Source organism: Myxine glutinosa, chromosome 11 (assembly GCF_964187855.1).
Source record: "Myxine glutinosa chromosome 11, kmMyxGlut1.1, whole genome shotgun sequence".
In the NCBI taxonomy this organism is placed as follows: domain Eukaryota; kingdom Metazoa; phylum Chordata; class Myxini; order Myxiniformes; family Myxinidae; genus Myxine; species Myxine glutinosa.
Window position 1 is genome coordinate 102,800,789 of NC_136271.1, and position 15,412 is coordinate 102,816,200.

The following is a 15,412-nucleotide window of genomic DNA, read 5'->3' on the forward strand; positions in this document are numbered from 1 at the left end:
GTTAGCGTCAGCAAGGATTAAGAGATGGTCCTTACTGTTGGCAGCTTACAACAACACCATACAGTTCGTCACAGGCAAGAAAAACGTTTATGCGGATTTCCTCTCACGAAAACCCGTAGCAGGTCATCATACAAAGCCCGAACGAATGACTGTGGAGGTACTTCTGGTGAAAAATGATGAAATTGTGAATACCGCTGTCGTCGCAGCTGAAACAAAGAAGGACCCAGTTCTCTGCAAGGTACTTAATTTCACAAAACATGGTTGGAATGAGAATCCGGAGGAGGTGATTCGGCCTTATCACAACAAAGGGCTGGAACTTTCTGTGGAAGACGATATTGTACTGTGGAACTCCCGGGTGGTTATTCCCACATCGCTTCGGCAGATTCTACTCACCGATTTACATGCTGAACATTCAGGTATGGTAAAAATGAAACAAATGGCCAGGAGATACCTGTGGTGGCCAAATATCGACAAGGATATTGAAAGCACCATGAAAGTGTGTCTAATGTGTCAGGAGAACGCGAAGGCTCCGCCGAGGAGCCAGCCCGCATCGTGGTCTTGGCCTGCCGGTCCCTGGAAACGACTTCATCGAGACCTGGCGGGCCCTTTTAAAGGGAAAATGTTTTTGGTTCTGGTGGACGCTTATTCAAAGTACTTAGAAGTAATTCCCTTGGTGAACTCAACTGCCACGACCATTATTCCAAGCCTCCGACATGTTTTCAGTGTTTTTGGTCTGCCGGAACACCTTGCGACTGATAACGGCAGCCAATTTACCAGCGCCGAGTTCAAAGAGTTTCTTACGACAAATGACATTAAACATACCCTGACGGCCCCAGGACACCCTGCTACGAATGGTTTGGCAGAACGTTATGTCGGTCATTTTAAGGAGAAAATGAAAAAAATTGGAGATACCGGAGAGTTGTTACAAACTAAACTGGACAGATACCTGTTGACATACAGGGCCACACCTACATCGTTTGGGAAATCACCTTCAGAACTGTTAATGAACAGACAACCTCGAATAAGGCTCAGTGCTTGAAGAGCTAACCAAACCAAACGAGTGAAGGTGTTCCAAGAGAACCTCGGACATGTCCCAAAAGTTCCAGCAAGGCCAACTCGTGTTTGCGCGAAATTTTGGAAAAGGTCCGAGCTGGGTTCCTGGGACTATCTTTCGGGTCATTAGTCCAATAAATTATGATGTGCGAGTAAACGGGTTGGTGTGGAAGAGACATGAAGAACAACTACGTCCCCGGGATGTGACCACCTCTTCATGTTTACAACCCGGTGGTGAAATGGGGGGCCCCGACCCATTCCCAGTCTCGCTTTCTGGACCCTCGTCTGCAACTCGTCTTGTTGGGAGGGGGAGTCAGGAAATGTCTATTCCATTTAATACCACCCGTTGAACGAGCTGCTGTTCCCGATCATCTGGTCAACTACCTCATCGGGTTGGCGAGTCCAGAAGATTTCCGGTGCGAGAAAGGAAGAAAACGCGAAGACTAATTGAACAATGCTGAGTCTGTGTGTTTGCCTACCACCTGCTTGGATGAGAAATTTGTTTTTTGACCCCTCTCGTCTAACATTTTGTGAAACTGAGTTAATTGTAGGTTGGTTAATGAAATGATGAACAGCTTGATGTGATTGTGTTATCTGGTTTATATGACAGACAAGTACAGTGATCTTAATGATTAACTACCTATTTGTTGTGAGATTTAAAGAGGGGGGCAGTTGCTGTGTCTGTTGTTTCGGGGAACCACGTGATGGGGGGTTAATGGAGGAAGGGTGCGCATGCGCAGAAGAGAGAGAGAGAGAGAGAATGCCGAATAAAGAAAAGCCTCTTGATTCTCGTTCCTGTTTACTGAATCTACGGACACGACACAATGATTCTGAAAGCTTTGGTTTCAACAGCGAGAAGCCGAGCTTCACTTCACTTGAACACTGCAGAACACAATTCGTCTTTTGTTCCTGCCACAAACCTCTAGTTTTGCAGTGAATGGAAATGCTAAATAAGGTGGTGTATAAGACAGCGACAATAGCGCTAAACGTCCAGATTTTTTAAAACGATCTTTGAAATCATTATTCTATTTAAATTGAAGTCTATACTTAACAGTGCGTGAGGTATCGTGTTCTAGTAACTTTCTCGTTTCGGTTCTCTGTTCACGACACCCTCGGCATTCTTCTTCAGCACCAATTCTCAAAACCATCCAGACATTACCTATATCTATCTCCCTTGGGTCATATTCCAGCTTTCAGGTGAATATGTTACGATTGGACATACGAGAACGTGGACAGGGCGAACTTCAGCGCGTTTGCTGATATGATAATACCAGATCTTCCTCAAGTTACTCATTTCTGTTCTTCCCATCCCTAGATTCCATCTAATTTACTTTTTCATAACTTCCAATCATGAGTGACCCAAGCTCCTAAAAATCCGAAGATCTGCTTTTCTAAAATTTCCCATATTTGTCAATAGCTTAAGAAACCCTTAACCCATAAAGCACGTCAGGCCACGATCATGGCCGAAACACTAGCCAAATGAGTTGAAACTGACATCAAACCAAAGAACGAATCACGACCTTTTTTTACAATGTATAATACCCGGGAAACTTATTTAAGCTTGCTTCTAATTGGTGCACAAAAGCCGATGACGAAGAAGCATCTCTGGCCGACTTTTTTTTTTCTATACTGAATCGAGGCTCGTGAAAGAGCTGACAACCGCGAGGGAAAGACAAAGACAGTACATGGGGACCGCGAGGGAAAGACAGTACATGGGGACCGCGAGGGAAAGACAAAAACAGCACATGGGGACCGCGAGGGAAAGACAAAGACAGCACATAGGGACCGCGAGGGAAAGACAAAGACAGTACATGGGGACCGCGAGGGAAAGACAAAAACAGCACATGGGGACCGCGAGGGAAAGACAAAGACAGTACATGGGGACCGCGAGGGAAAGACAGTACATGGGGACCGCGAGGGAAAGACAGTACATGCCTCATGGGGACCGCGAGGGAAAGACAAAAACAGCACATGGGGACCGCGAGGGAAAGACAAAGACAGTACATGGGGACCACGAGGGAAAGACAAAGACAGCACATGGGGACCGCGAGGGAAAGACAAAGACAGTACATGGGGACCGCGAGGGAAAGACAGTACATGGGGACCGTGAGGGAAAGACAGTACATGGGGACCACGAGGGAAAGACAGTACATGGGGACCACGAGGGAAAGACCACGAGGGAAAGAGCCATATCACAGACTAACCAGTAAATCAAGCACTTTATGGGTTAAAATGAGCCTTCTTTAGTTCACTGCAAAATGAAGGCCTCATGCTGAATGGTGTTTGGCAGACACACAATGCTTCCCAAGTGTGAGTTTGGGAGATTGAGCAGCCATGGGAATCGAATGGACACCAGCCAGTGAAGAAAGAAACAGGTGTTTAAACACTCGACCAAACAGCCAGCGCTGTTACACTATCAGGCCGTATTTACTCACAGTACAAAAAACAACAACCAAGAAAGAGCAATCAGAGATTGCAAACCATCGCCAGGATGTATTTTCAGTGGTTTTAAGGCTTCTGTGTTAAAACAAATATGGCGGCCGAACCACGTGACCGATGGCGTCATCATTATTTTTTTTCTCCATTAATTTATTCGTAGATTATGGTCAATAAATTTCATCTTTATCGGATGACGTTTTGTACTTGGCAAATTATGACGTCTTAATGGAGGCAGCCATGACATCATTGACAGATGTTATTCCACATGGAGAGATCTTTACAATGAGCCATGTCTCAATTTTTTTCTATTCAGCGCTTTCGGAGATATGGAGGTGCAAATGTTTTTCCAAAATGGCGGCCGAACCACGTGACCGATGACGTCGTAATTATCATTGAAAAATTATGCTGGTGGAGATACACCAATGATGAAAATTTCCTGTCAATCGGACCAACGGTTGCAGAGAAAATCAGACAGGCAAACAAACAAACAGACAAACAAATGAAAAATCGGTCAGAGACCGAGGACTTGCCAGAATGTACTTTTTTATTGGCCATTTAGGACAAATATGGCGGCCGAACACGTGACCGATGACGTCATAATTAACATATTTTATTCCCCATGGAGAGTTCTTTACAATGAGCCATGTCTCAATTTTTTCTATTCAGCACTTTCGGAGATGTGGAGGTGCAAAGTTTTTCGTTTTTTCCAAGATGGCGGCCGAACCACGTGACCTATGACGTCAGTATTAGCATATTTTATTCCCCATGGAGAGTTCTTTACAATGAGTCATGTCTCAATTTTTTCTATTCAGTACTTTTGGAGATATGGAGGTGCTAATTTTTTCGGTTTTTCCAAGATGGCGGCCGAACCACGTGACCTATGACGTCATAATCAACATATTTTATTCCGCATGGAGACTTCTTTACAATGAGCCATGTCTCAATTTTTCTGTTCAGAACTTTCGGAGATATAGAGTGCAAAGTTTTTCCAAGATGGCGGCCGAACCACGTGACCAATGACGTCATCAATTGGGCACAGTCTATTCCAGGGCGACAAATACGTACGTATGCAAAGTTTGGCGATTCTACGTGCAACGGGGTAGACGTAGTGCTGCAAACAGTCAGACAGACAAACAGACAAACGAACAGATGAAAAATCGGTCAGAGACCGAGGACTTGCCAGAATTTACTTTTTTATCGGCCATTTAGGACAAATATGGGGCTGAACTACGTGACCGATGACGTCATCATTAACATTTTATTCCCCATGGAGAGTTCTTTACAATGAGCCATGTCTCAATTTTTTCTATTCAGCACTTTCAGAGATATGGAGGTGCTAGGTTTTTCCAAGATGGCGGCCGAACCACGTGACATATGACGTCATTATTAACATATTTTATTCCCCATGGAGAGTTCTTTACAATGAGCCATGTCTCAATTTTTTCTATTCAGCACTTTCGGAGATATGGAGGTGCAAATTTTTGCGGTTTTTCCAAGATGGCGGCCGAACCACGTGACCAATGACGTCATCAATTGGGCACAGTCTATTCCAGGTAAAGACAAATACGTGTGCAAAGTTTGGCGATTCTACGTGCAACGGGGTAGACGTAGTGCTGCAAACATTCAGACAAACAGACAAACAGACAAACGAACAGATCAACATAATTGCCGGAATCTTTTCCGGCAAGTAACAAACAAACAAACAAACAGACAGACAAACAAACAAACAAACGGCCTCAAATGCAATACCCTCTCCTCAGGCGAAGGTAACAACTGGAATTGGACCTAGAATCTCTAAGTTTGCAGGTGAGGACTCCGCTCCGTGATTTTATCTCCTGGGGTCAATAAGTAATGAAGTCACTCGAGAATGAATCAAGAAACGAGATCCATCATCACACATTGTATTTTCAAACACTTCTGTACACATTACTCCCCTAGGTAACCAGCAGCATGGTTCGCCAATCAAAACAAAGCGAAACCCAGAGCACAAGAAAATATATATCATGTACATGTGCAGCCGTTAAGTTAGCCGCAGTGTTTGCGAGGAAACATTTTGTTGTTGCAAAGTATTGTTTTAAAAGAATCCAAGTAGATTACATGGCACAGTGAACCACCCGGCCTCTGCGCACGAAGCCGAAGTAACACGAGTCTATGATGTGCAGTCCTGTGCTTTATAGTAACGTTAATAACCCACACAGTGAGGATGGGCAAGCTTGTCATTTGGTAAGGAACCTTGTTGCTTTAATGTGGCTCCTGGAGGTCAGACTTGTGGAGAGAGAAGTCAGCAAAAGGCTTGTGAAGGGAGAACGGCAAGTAAGATGCATCGGGACCACAACAAGGATGAAGCACAATACGCACAGGTTAAACAAGTCTACGTATGGAGTATGAGGAGTCTCCTTCGGAGGTAACCACAGCAATTTCCAGGCATGCCAGGTTACTGGCTTGGTCTTTAGGCCAGCTGGGGGGAGTGGGTGTGTTGCACACCCAGGCTGGATTTAAAACCGTTCACAACTTGGTCCACTGTCCTATTATCAGAAGTCTAAAAGAGTCCCATGTGAGACGGAAGGAAAACATCCTCAATATAAATTTTTTGCCTGTCAAAAAGTTTCTTCTGTTGTCTCGTATGGCACACACACATACACACACACACACCTTTGATCACCAGTTGAACATCACTCCAAAATTGAGGTTTTAGGTCTGAGAATCGGAAGGCCTAAAACAGAAATGCTGAAGGTGTTCCAGCAAAATGGACGGCATTTCACTCCACACACACATTTATGCACACGCACACACTCGCGTTTGCTGGAATCCACACCTGGCAATGATATCTTCAGAAGGAAGTCATATATCTCACCTCTGTGCACATCACAACTTCTAAAGGGAATTGCTGAAGTTTTTTTCTGGCCTGTCAGCTAACACCATAACAATCGGCTGCAAATGTTAACGCTCCTCTTCCACTGACCCTTTGATTTACACATTTTCCTCCAAAAGGCAATTCATCTTTACCCAAGATCATTGCCCCATCATTTGACCCAATCTGGCAAATGGGTTCCTAAGTTAATCTCATATTTGAAGGGAAAGGTTCATGACTGAGTATGAATTCACAGCTGATGATCCACACATCACAGTTTGCAATATCACTATAGGCCATCTTCACAATGTACAACACTTTGGCTTATCAAGAATTTCTTTTTCCAAAGCCTTTTCCAAATACCATCTGAATTTATCTACACAATGTCGACAGCAGTTAGGTGAAAGCCACCTGGAATGTACTTTGTATGAAAAGTGTCATTACTGAAAACAGGCACACGCTCACAGACGTAAAATCACAGTAACTCAGTTTCGTTTGTCATTGGACAAATCTTATCGAGAGCGGGAAATAGAAAACTTAAGCAGATTGGCTAAAACTTGTCACTCAAAAATATAGAGTAATTTTGTGCAACAATAACATTGGTCCGCTACTTGAATTTGCCCTCTTGGCGAAATGAATAGAAACAAACAAATCGATCTCGAGATTCAGGCAAAGTAAATGCAAAAAAGGAAAATTATTATTTTTCTGTAGGTTTTATGAATAAACTTATTTATAAGAGTAAAGAAAACATTCGCATCACATTATAAATGATAATTAAACATCAAGGTAATGACAGAAGTTGGCGGCAGCCATGGAAAATGTAGAATGAATAGGTCATGGATTTGAACGTCCAGTTGTTAGGGTTAGGGTTAGGGTCAGGGTCAGGGTTAGGGTTAGGGTTAGGGTTAGGGTCAGGTTTACAAGCTTCTACCACAAAGTGCTCTATTGCAATGCCTATCCATACACTGCTGTCGTGATGAAAGAGGGAAAAAAAAGAAGTGATGTCCACAAGACCTTCTTTACAGCACATGCTAAACCATCTGCTTTGCTGCCCGTCTATACGCCCTGACAGGTGCATTTCTATGGATGTGCACTTGACTGAACAGCACTCGACCAAATACTTTCATGATTCAAACTGTGGGAAACCCATCACTTGGCTTTCTCTAAAAATAAAAGGGAACATCACATGTAAATTTCCTATTTACATTTTAAAGAGGGCTTGGTTGTTCCTGTGGCCTTGAGGATCATTATGACATATCCACCGTTGAAAGATGTAACTGTGCAATTAAGACTGGGAAAGACTGCACAATCAGAAAACAGTTGTGGTTTTTGCTCAGGCGAGTGTTGCCGAAGCACGTGTAGTGATAATGAGGTTCATGATAGCAGCAGCGGTGTGAACACTGGCCAGAGTGATAGCAACTGCAGAATCAACAGGATGTTGAGAGAGGGCCTCATAATGGTGCCACCTCCACACTCGGATACATCCTCCTGGAGGAAAAGGTTCTCATGATTATTCACCATTTGCAATGAGATTTGCATTTGCAATTTCTAAAATTCATATTTTAGAAAAGCCCGACTAATTCTGAATGCTCAACTAACAGGAGATTGTTAGGATAAAAACGAGTAAAACAAATTAAGACCAAAAGTAAATAAAAGACATCAGAAAATGAGAAAGTAAAAACAACAGACGATAGTAATTGAAAATTGTTGAAAGTGAAAATAGGCAAAATGGAACATCAACAATGTTAAAAATTAATCAATACAGGGGTACAGTCATGTGAAAGGGATGACAACATATATATATATATATACAGTGGTACCTCGGCTTACGAGTTTAATCCGTTCCGTGACGGAGCTCGTAAGCCAAATCGCTCGTAAGTCAAAGCAAATTTTCCCATTCAAATGCATTGAAATGCTATTAATCCGTTCCAGCCTCAAAAAAAAAACACCAATTTTTTTTGTTAGGTGCTTTTAAATAACAAAAATGTACTTTATAAATAACAAATAATGTATAAACAAGCACGACCTCGTATATACTGTACATAATACAAGAGAATGTAAAGAAATAAACTGGTTTTATTAAGCAGAGGAGAAGAGCATGCCAGGTGAGGTGTGCGTGTTGTCGACTTGGCGAGGCAGTACGATCGTACTCCTTCTACGATATGTACGATTTTGAAGCAGAAGGAGTCCATAAAGGCTATAACGCCAGCCAAGGGCGTTACGATTATTTCAAAGCTCCGGACCTCTATCCATGAAGATATGGAGAAGTTGTTGTTTGTGTGGTTGAAGGAGAAGCAGCTCGCAGGAGATACCGTGACCGAGAGCATCATGTGTTTGAAAAGATTGAAACTCGGATATCGAGCACGGACCACGAGGTGTTTTTTCTTTTTTCTTAATCTCGGTTTCAGTGAACTTTTGCTCTGTGCTCACGTGTACTGTACCTGTACCTGTAATGGTACGTCAGAGGATGGCACCTGTTGTCATCATATTAAGTGCAAGATGTTCTGCATCGTAAGTTGGTACACCGTGGTCTTTCGGCGGTGTTTAAGCCGGCCGTCTTGGCTTCTGTCACCATTGGCATTGAGTCTTTCGATGTAGGTAGGTCGTTGTGTGCCGGTGCCTTGGCCGAATTCCTTCATTGCTGCATTGTTAGCTCACCTGGTTTTTTATACCACATCTTTGGTTATCGGACCAGCGAATGACGTCATCTCCAAAGTATGGCTTATTCTCACTTGTCTTGGACGATCTTCTACTTCTAGCCTTCCACCGTGCATTTGGTGTCCACTGTACTTACTGTACAGTGCCTGGTAAAATTGATGTAATGGGTTTTTGACCGTCAACGCCATGAACCGTCATGAACCGTCATGAACCGTCATGAACCGTCATGAACCGTCAACGCCATGAACCGCTAACACTCAAAAGCCCATTTATCGCGCCTTATAAAGCAAAACGCAAACCGAAAGCCATGCCTCTCAAGCGAGGCGTGCTTCCGTGGTCACGTGATCCACAGGTGTAGCTCATTATACCCGCACGCGCGACACGCTTTGGCGGTCACGTGACCAGCCACTCTGGAGGCGGGGATCCCCGCCGATGACGTCACCGGCTGGAGCAAAGAGATTCCTCGCTCATGTATTTCGACGATTGCGTGTTTTATATCCAAGCAGAGATGCTTTCACGGCAAGATAACCGCGTGACCGGAACCGGAAGCCACAACCGGAAAATTCAAAAAAATAAATTTTTTGAGCTCGTACATCGGATCTCGGCTCGTATCCCAAAGCAACAAACCGCCCGAGCGACGGCTCGTATCCCGAAAAACTCGTACGTTGGGGCACTCGTAAGCCGAGGTACCACTGTACATTAAAAAAATTAATAAAATAAATATACTGTATATGTATATATATATGAATGAATGATCGTTTTAAGGCCATTTTCCCCGCTAGAGCGGGGGTTAGCCTTGCGGGCCCCATGACAATCATGGTTCCCTGTTTGAGGCAATGTTTTTATGGCCGGATGCCCTTCCTGACGCCAACCCTTGGTCATGCTCTTACGATTCGCAGGGATACGGTGTACCTATTCTAAATCGGGGTACACACCGTGATCAATGATCATTCATCCCAGCAAGCTGGTACTCAATTTTGCCGACCTCGGAAGGATGACAGGCTGGGTCAACCCCCCTGGCGTTAATTCAGCGATCGACCGGGATTCGAACCCAGAATCCTAGGATCCCAAGCCGGCACCCTAACTGCTAAGCCAACACCAGGACTATATATATATATATATATCTATATATCTATATATCCATATATATCCATATATATATATATATATCTATATATATATATATATATATATATATATATATGTATATATATATATATATATATATATATATATATATATATATATATATATATATATATATATATATATATATATATACATACAGTATATATATATATATATATATATATATATATATATATATATATATATATATATATATATATACATACAGTATATATATATATATATATATATATATATATATATATATATATATATATACATACATACATACATACAGTATATATATATACAATATATATATATATATATATATATATATATATATATATATATATACACACATATACATACAGTACTGTATAGATATATATTTATATACAGTATATATATATATTTATGTATATATTTATATACAGTATATATATATATTTATGTATATATTTATATACAGTATATATATATATATTTATGTATATATTTATATACAGTATATATATATATATATTTATGTATATATTTATATACAGTATAGATATATATTTATATTTATATATACATATATATATATATATATATATATATATATATATATATATATATACATATATATATATATTATATATATATATATATATGTATGTATATATATATATATGTATATATAAATATATATCTATACTGTATATAAATATATACATAAATATATATATATACTGTATATAAATATATACATAAATATATATATATATATACTGTATATAAATATATATCTATACAGTACTGTATATAAATATATACATAAATATATACAGTCATGGCCAAAAATGTTGGCACTCATATATTCTTCTCTTTATCTCTTGGTCATTGCATCTCACTCCTTGCACTCTGCTGCCCATTCTCTCCACTCAATTTCTCTTTTCTTGCACACTGATACAGTCATGGACAAAATATTGGCACCTTTGCATTTTTTTGAAATAATGCACCATTTCTTCCAGAAAATTGTTCAAATTAAAAAAATATTTTGGTATCCACACATGTATTTATTTGGTTTGCAGTGGAACAAAACAAAAAAAGCTGACAAAAATACTAAATCTTAGCTTATTCCACACAGAAATCCTAAAATGGCCCGGACAATATTATTGGCACCTTTTAGAAGTTGTTAGAAATAATTAGATTTCAAGCAGGTGATTCTCATTTACTTTGGAATTGAACTCACCTGTGGTGAGTTGTAGGTGCCTGCAATATAAAAATCACTCATTAAACCAGGTTGAGTTGAGTAAAGGAATCATTCTGCTGTTTTGTGTCACTGTGTGTACCGCAATGAGCATGGAGAAAAGAAAGAAAGCCAGATAAGTGTCTGAGGAGGTCAGCCACAAGATTGTAGCCAAGCATGGACAATCTCAAGGCTACAAGTCCATCTCTGGAGAACTGGATGTTCCTGTGTCCACCGTACGCAATGTTATCAGGAAGTTTAAGGCCCATGGCCCAGTTGCCAACCTCCCTGGACATGGCCGCAAGAGAAATCCTGATCGAAGATTTCAGCATAGGTTTGTTTGATTGGTGGAGAAAGCACCTCGATCAACTGCCAAACAGATTCAAGCTCAGCTTCAGACACAAGGTACGACAGTTTCAACTTGCACTATTCGTCACCAACTCAATGAAAGGGGGTTATATGGTAGGAGACCCAGGAGGACCCCACTGGCGAGAGAGAGACATAAGAAAGCCTGACTGGAGTTTGTCAAAACACACATGAACAAGCCAAAATCCTTCTGGAAGAATGTGCTGTGGACAGATGAGACCAAATTAGAGCTTTTTTGTAAAGCACATCATCATCTCTGTTTACAGAAAACAAAATGAAGCCTTCAAAGAAAATAACACCTTCCCTACAGCCAAACATGGAGGAGGTTCAGTGATGTTTTTGGGTTGCTGTGCTGCCTCTGGCACTGGGTGCCTTGAATGTGTGCATCGCATCATGAAATTAGGAGATTACCAAGGCATTTTGGAGCGCAATGATCAACCCAGTGTCAGAAAGCTGGGTCTCCGTTGAAGGTCATGGTTCTTGCAGCAGGACAATGACCCCAAATACACTTAAAAAAGCACCGAGGAATGGTTCAAGACAAAACGCTGGACTGTTCTTAGTTGAGTAGCCAGATAGGCCTCCCATGCACCCTCTGGAATAATTAACGGCACCTTGTTTTTTAAATGCATAAAGGTGTCCTATAAAATATTTAAGATGTTCCCATTGCGAAATATTGTCCCATGGGCTTTTTATGGCGGCCGTCTTGGATTTCGTCCTGTATAGGCGAAAAATTTATAACTTTTGAACTATGCATCATAGAAAGATGTGTGACCCCACTTTTCTATACAATTTTCACATGAGAAAACGTTTAGAAGCATCAAATTAAGGATTAAATGATGTTTTATGGACAAAAACACACATTTCGTGGAAACATATATATTTAAAACGGCAAAATTAGACCTCAATGAACTACTTCAATATGATACCCATAAGATGGCAGGCTCTGGCTATCCTGAGATCCTGATTGAAGCGTACCTAGTGACGAATGGCTGTCTCCGAGGTGTTCTCAATGGGAAAGCTTACGCAAAGAGCCTCTTCTGTCTCAAGACGGTATGTGAGGCGATGGAGCGCTTGCTGATGGAGAAATTTTTAGAAGAACAAGACATCACCATCATGAATCCAGTTGCCATACTCAATCTTGTCGTATCTTGTGACCGTGACAAGCTCGATACTGTGCTAAAGGACCCCACGACTCTTAGCATCATCAACAAGTCCAAAGACTACAAGGAAAAGGTTCGCAAGGGTCATCTCGGTAAATTTGCTGTGTTCTGGATCTCGTTCATCGGTCATGCCAGGCTCGTCTTCATGCTGCTCTACTCCGTCAAGGTCAACGACTTGAAACTGTTTCACAAATGCAACGGTGATATGGCGGATCTGTTCTTCGCATACGGAGGACAAAACTATGCCAGGTTAGTACATGCTAACTGCCTCACATTTAAATTTGTTAACACATCATGGAGAAAAACAAATCATACTTGCATCTGTTTAATACCTCGGTATCTCTTTCATTACAGGTATTTGACGTGGTTTGAAGTCTTCCTTACGAACATCGAGCTCACTCACCCAGGATCGACAAACCTTCTGAACAAAGGAGCCATTGCGGTTGCACGTTCGCTCGTTCCTGGCACACTTAGTGTTGTGGACAAAACTATGGAGGAGACTTTTATGAAGTTTGCAAAGTCACCCGGCGGATTGAGTGGCCTCTTCAACATGTTTGCGGCATACCAGCGATTTTGTCGCACAACATCCATGCGTGCTCAATACTTTCAGAAGATGTTGGAGATGTGCAATCTGATCAATGATCCTGATTGTCCCAAGGGCGGACGACACCGAGAACTCGAGGCAGCAGAGATCACGAAAAGTGAGGCTGCAGTCCAGCGTGCAATAACCTCCATTCACAGCTTCAGCAACCCTTTCACTATTCCAAACAAGGACAAGCTGTACTCCCTAGCCTCTGGCGCAGCTGCATCTCCTGAAGTAGAGTTTGATGTGTTGAGAGCAGAAGCTGCAGGACAGGCTGCCAAGCAAGAATTCTTCGAGAAGCGGTTCAAGAACCAGGCGTCCGATATGGGATTCTTCGACCCTGTCAAGAAGCTCAAGCTGTTGACAATGGAGGCTAGGAACAAAGTAGCAAAACTCACATCTTCTGAAGGAAAGGTTAGTAAACGCTTGACATATTTGTTTTATCAATCTTCGATTAATCTTTTGCAGCAATGCATTGCTGTGTCATTTTAAAATACTAATTTCGTATAAAGCAAATACCAGAAACATTGGTTTTGTTTATACCCATAGCAGTTGATCCAGTACAAAGAACAGGGAGATCTCACTTTCCAGCTTCTTATCAAATCACAGCTAATCGATGAGCCATTAGATCTGTTAGAATTGATGAGATATTCCCTGACTCCAGTCCCTCCATGCCTCGGTACACCAGATGGGTTTTTTGCCAAGACCAACAAGGCCTCCATGCTTCATTATCTTCTGTCTGACCATACTGAGGAAGTGCCTTACCCCAGGGATGCTTTCCACATCCAAGACGGCAATGCCTTGTTCCATGCCCTGAAGGACCTTCCACCTAACTTTTGGGGGATCTGTCTGAAGGCACTGGATCATATGATCTCAAAGAAGAACTTCGTCTTTTCCACAGACTCTTATGATTAAGACTCCATTAAGGCACAGGAGAGGTCGAGGCGAGGGTTTGCACCACCACATCATTTAGACGGACCATCAACTAGGTTACCAGCTGACATGAAGCTGTTCCTCCAGAATGACATCAACAAGGAACAGTTGTGTCAGCTCCTGCTGAGAGTGTGGAGCAGCAAGGCGGCGGTATCTCGGCTAGAGGGCTGCACGGCGGCTGTCCTGGTTGTGGAGGGTGTGGCTCATCGTCTCACTGTTACAGATGGAGAGGTGTCGTAGTCCGAGATCCACAGCCTACGGTACAAACAGGTATGTAGCTTTGTATATGAGAGCTAAAGTAATTCTAATCAATTTCGTGAATCCAAAAAGAGTTTGTGTATCATAATATTGACAACAGAACAACATTTATTTTTCAGGAGGAGACAGACACGCGTGTGGTGCTGTACCTGCAGTATGCATTGTCTCTGGATTCAAAGACGTGGTTGTTCGTACACCCGATACGGACATATTCGTCATCCTTCTACATTATGCCTCCTCTCTCAACATCAATATCCATCTCGATACAGGAACGGGGAAGCAGCGTCGACTCATTGACATCACAGCACTCGCCAAGTCCCTGAGCAGTGATCATGCGACATCGTTGATGGGACTGTACACATTCACTGGAGATGATTGTAACAGCGCATTCAGAGGAAAAGGCAAGGTAGGGCCTTTGAAGAAGCTCCAGATGTACCCCAGATTCCAGAAGGCATTCATTGATCTGGGGTCTGATTGGAAAGTAAAAGATGAGGTCTATGATGCGCTGGAAGAGTTCACCTGCCTGATGTATGGGAACACACGTATCAAGAGCATCAATGCGGTGCGTGCTCTGATGCTGAGGATGATGGTGGGTGACGAGGACAAGCTCACGTCAAAGTCCAAGGTAGACTTTTCCCGACTTCCGCCCTGCAAGGATTCCCTCTATCCGCATATTGACAGTCAACTACTGTGTCTGTCAATGGAAGAGATCCCATGTTGCAATCTACGACTGCCCACTCCCTCAGGAT

The 15,412-nt window shown here is 42.0% G+C and overlaps 1 protein-coding gene across 1 annotated transcript in view; it reads right to left on the minus strand.

Annotated features, from left to right (window-relative positions):
• Positions 1-5,379: 5,379 nt before the first annotated feature.
• The window catches only part of LOC137436297 (voltage-dependent calcium channel subunit alpha-2/delta-2-like), a 208,918-nt gene continuing 198,885 nt past the window's right edge, over positions 5,380-15,412 (minus strand). Inside the window, exon 35 of the mRNA XM_078786300.1 lies at positions 5,380-7,831. Coding sequence (XP_078642426.1) covers positions 7,718-7,831 — 114 coding nt within the window. The 3' untranslated portion in view covers positions 5,380-7,717. The remainder of the gene's footprint in view (positions 7,832-15,412) is intronic.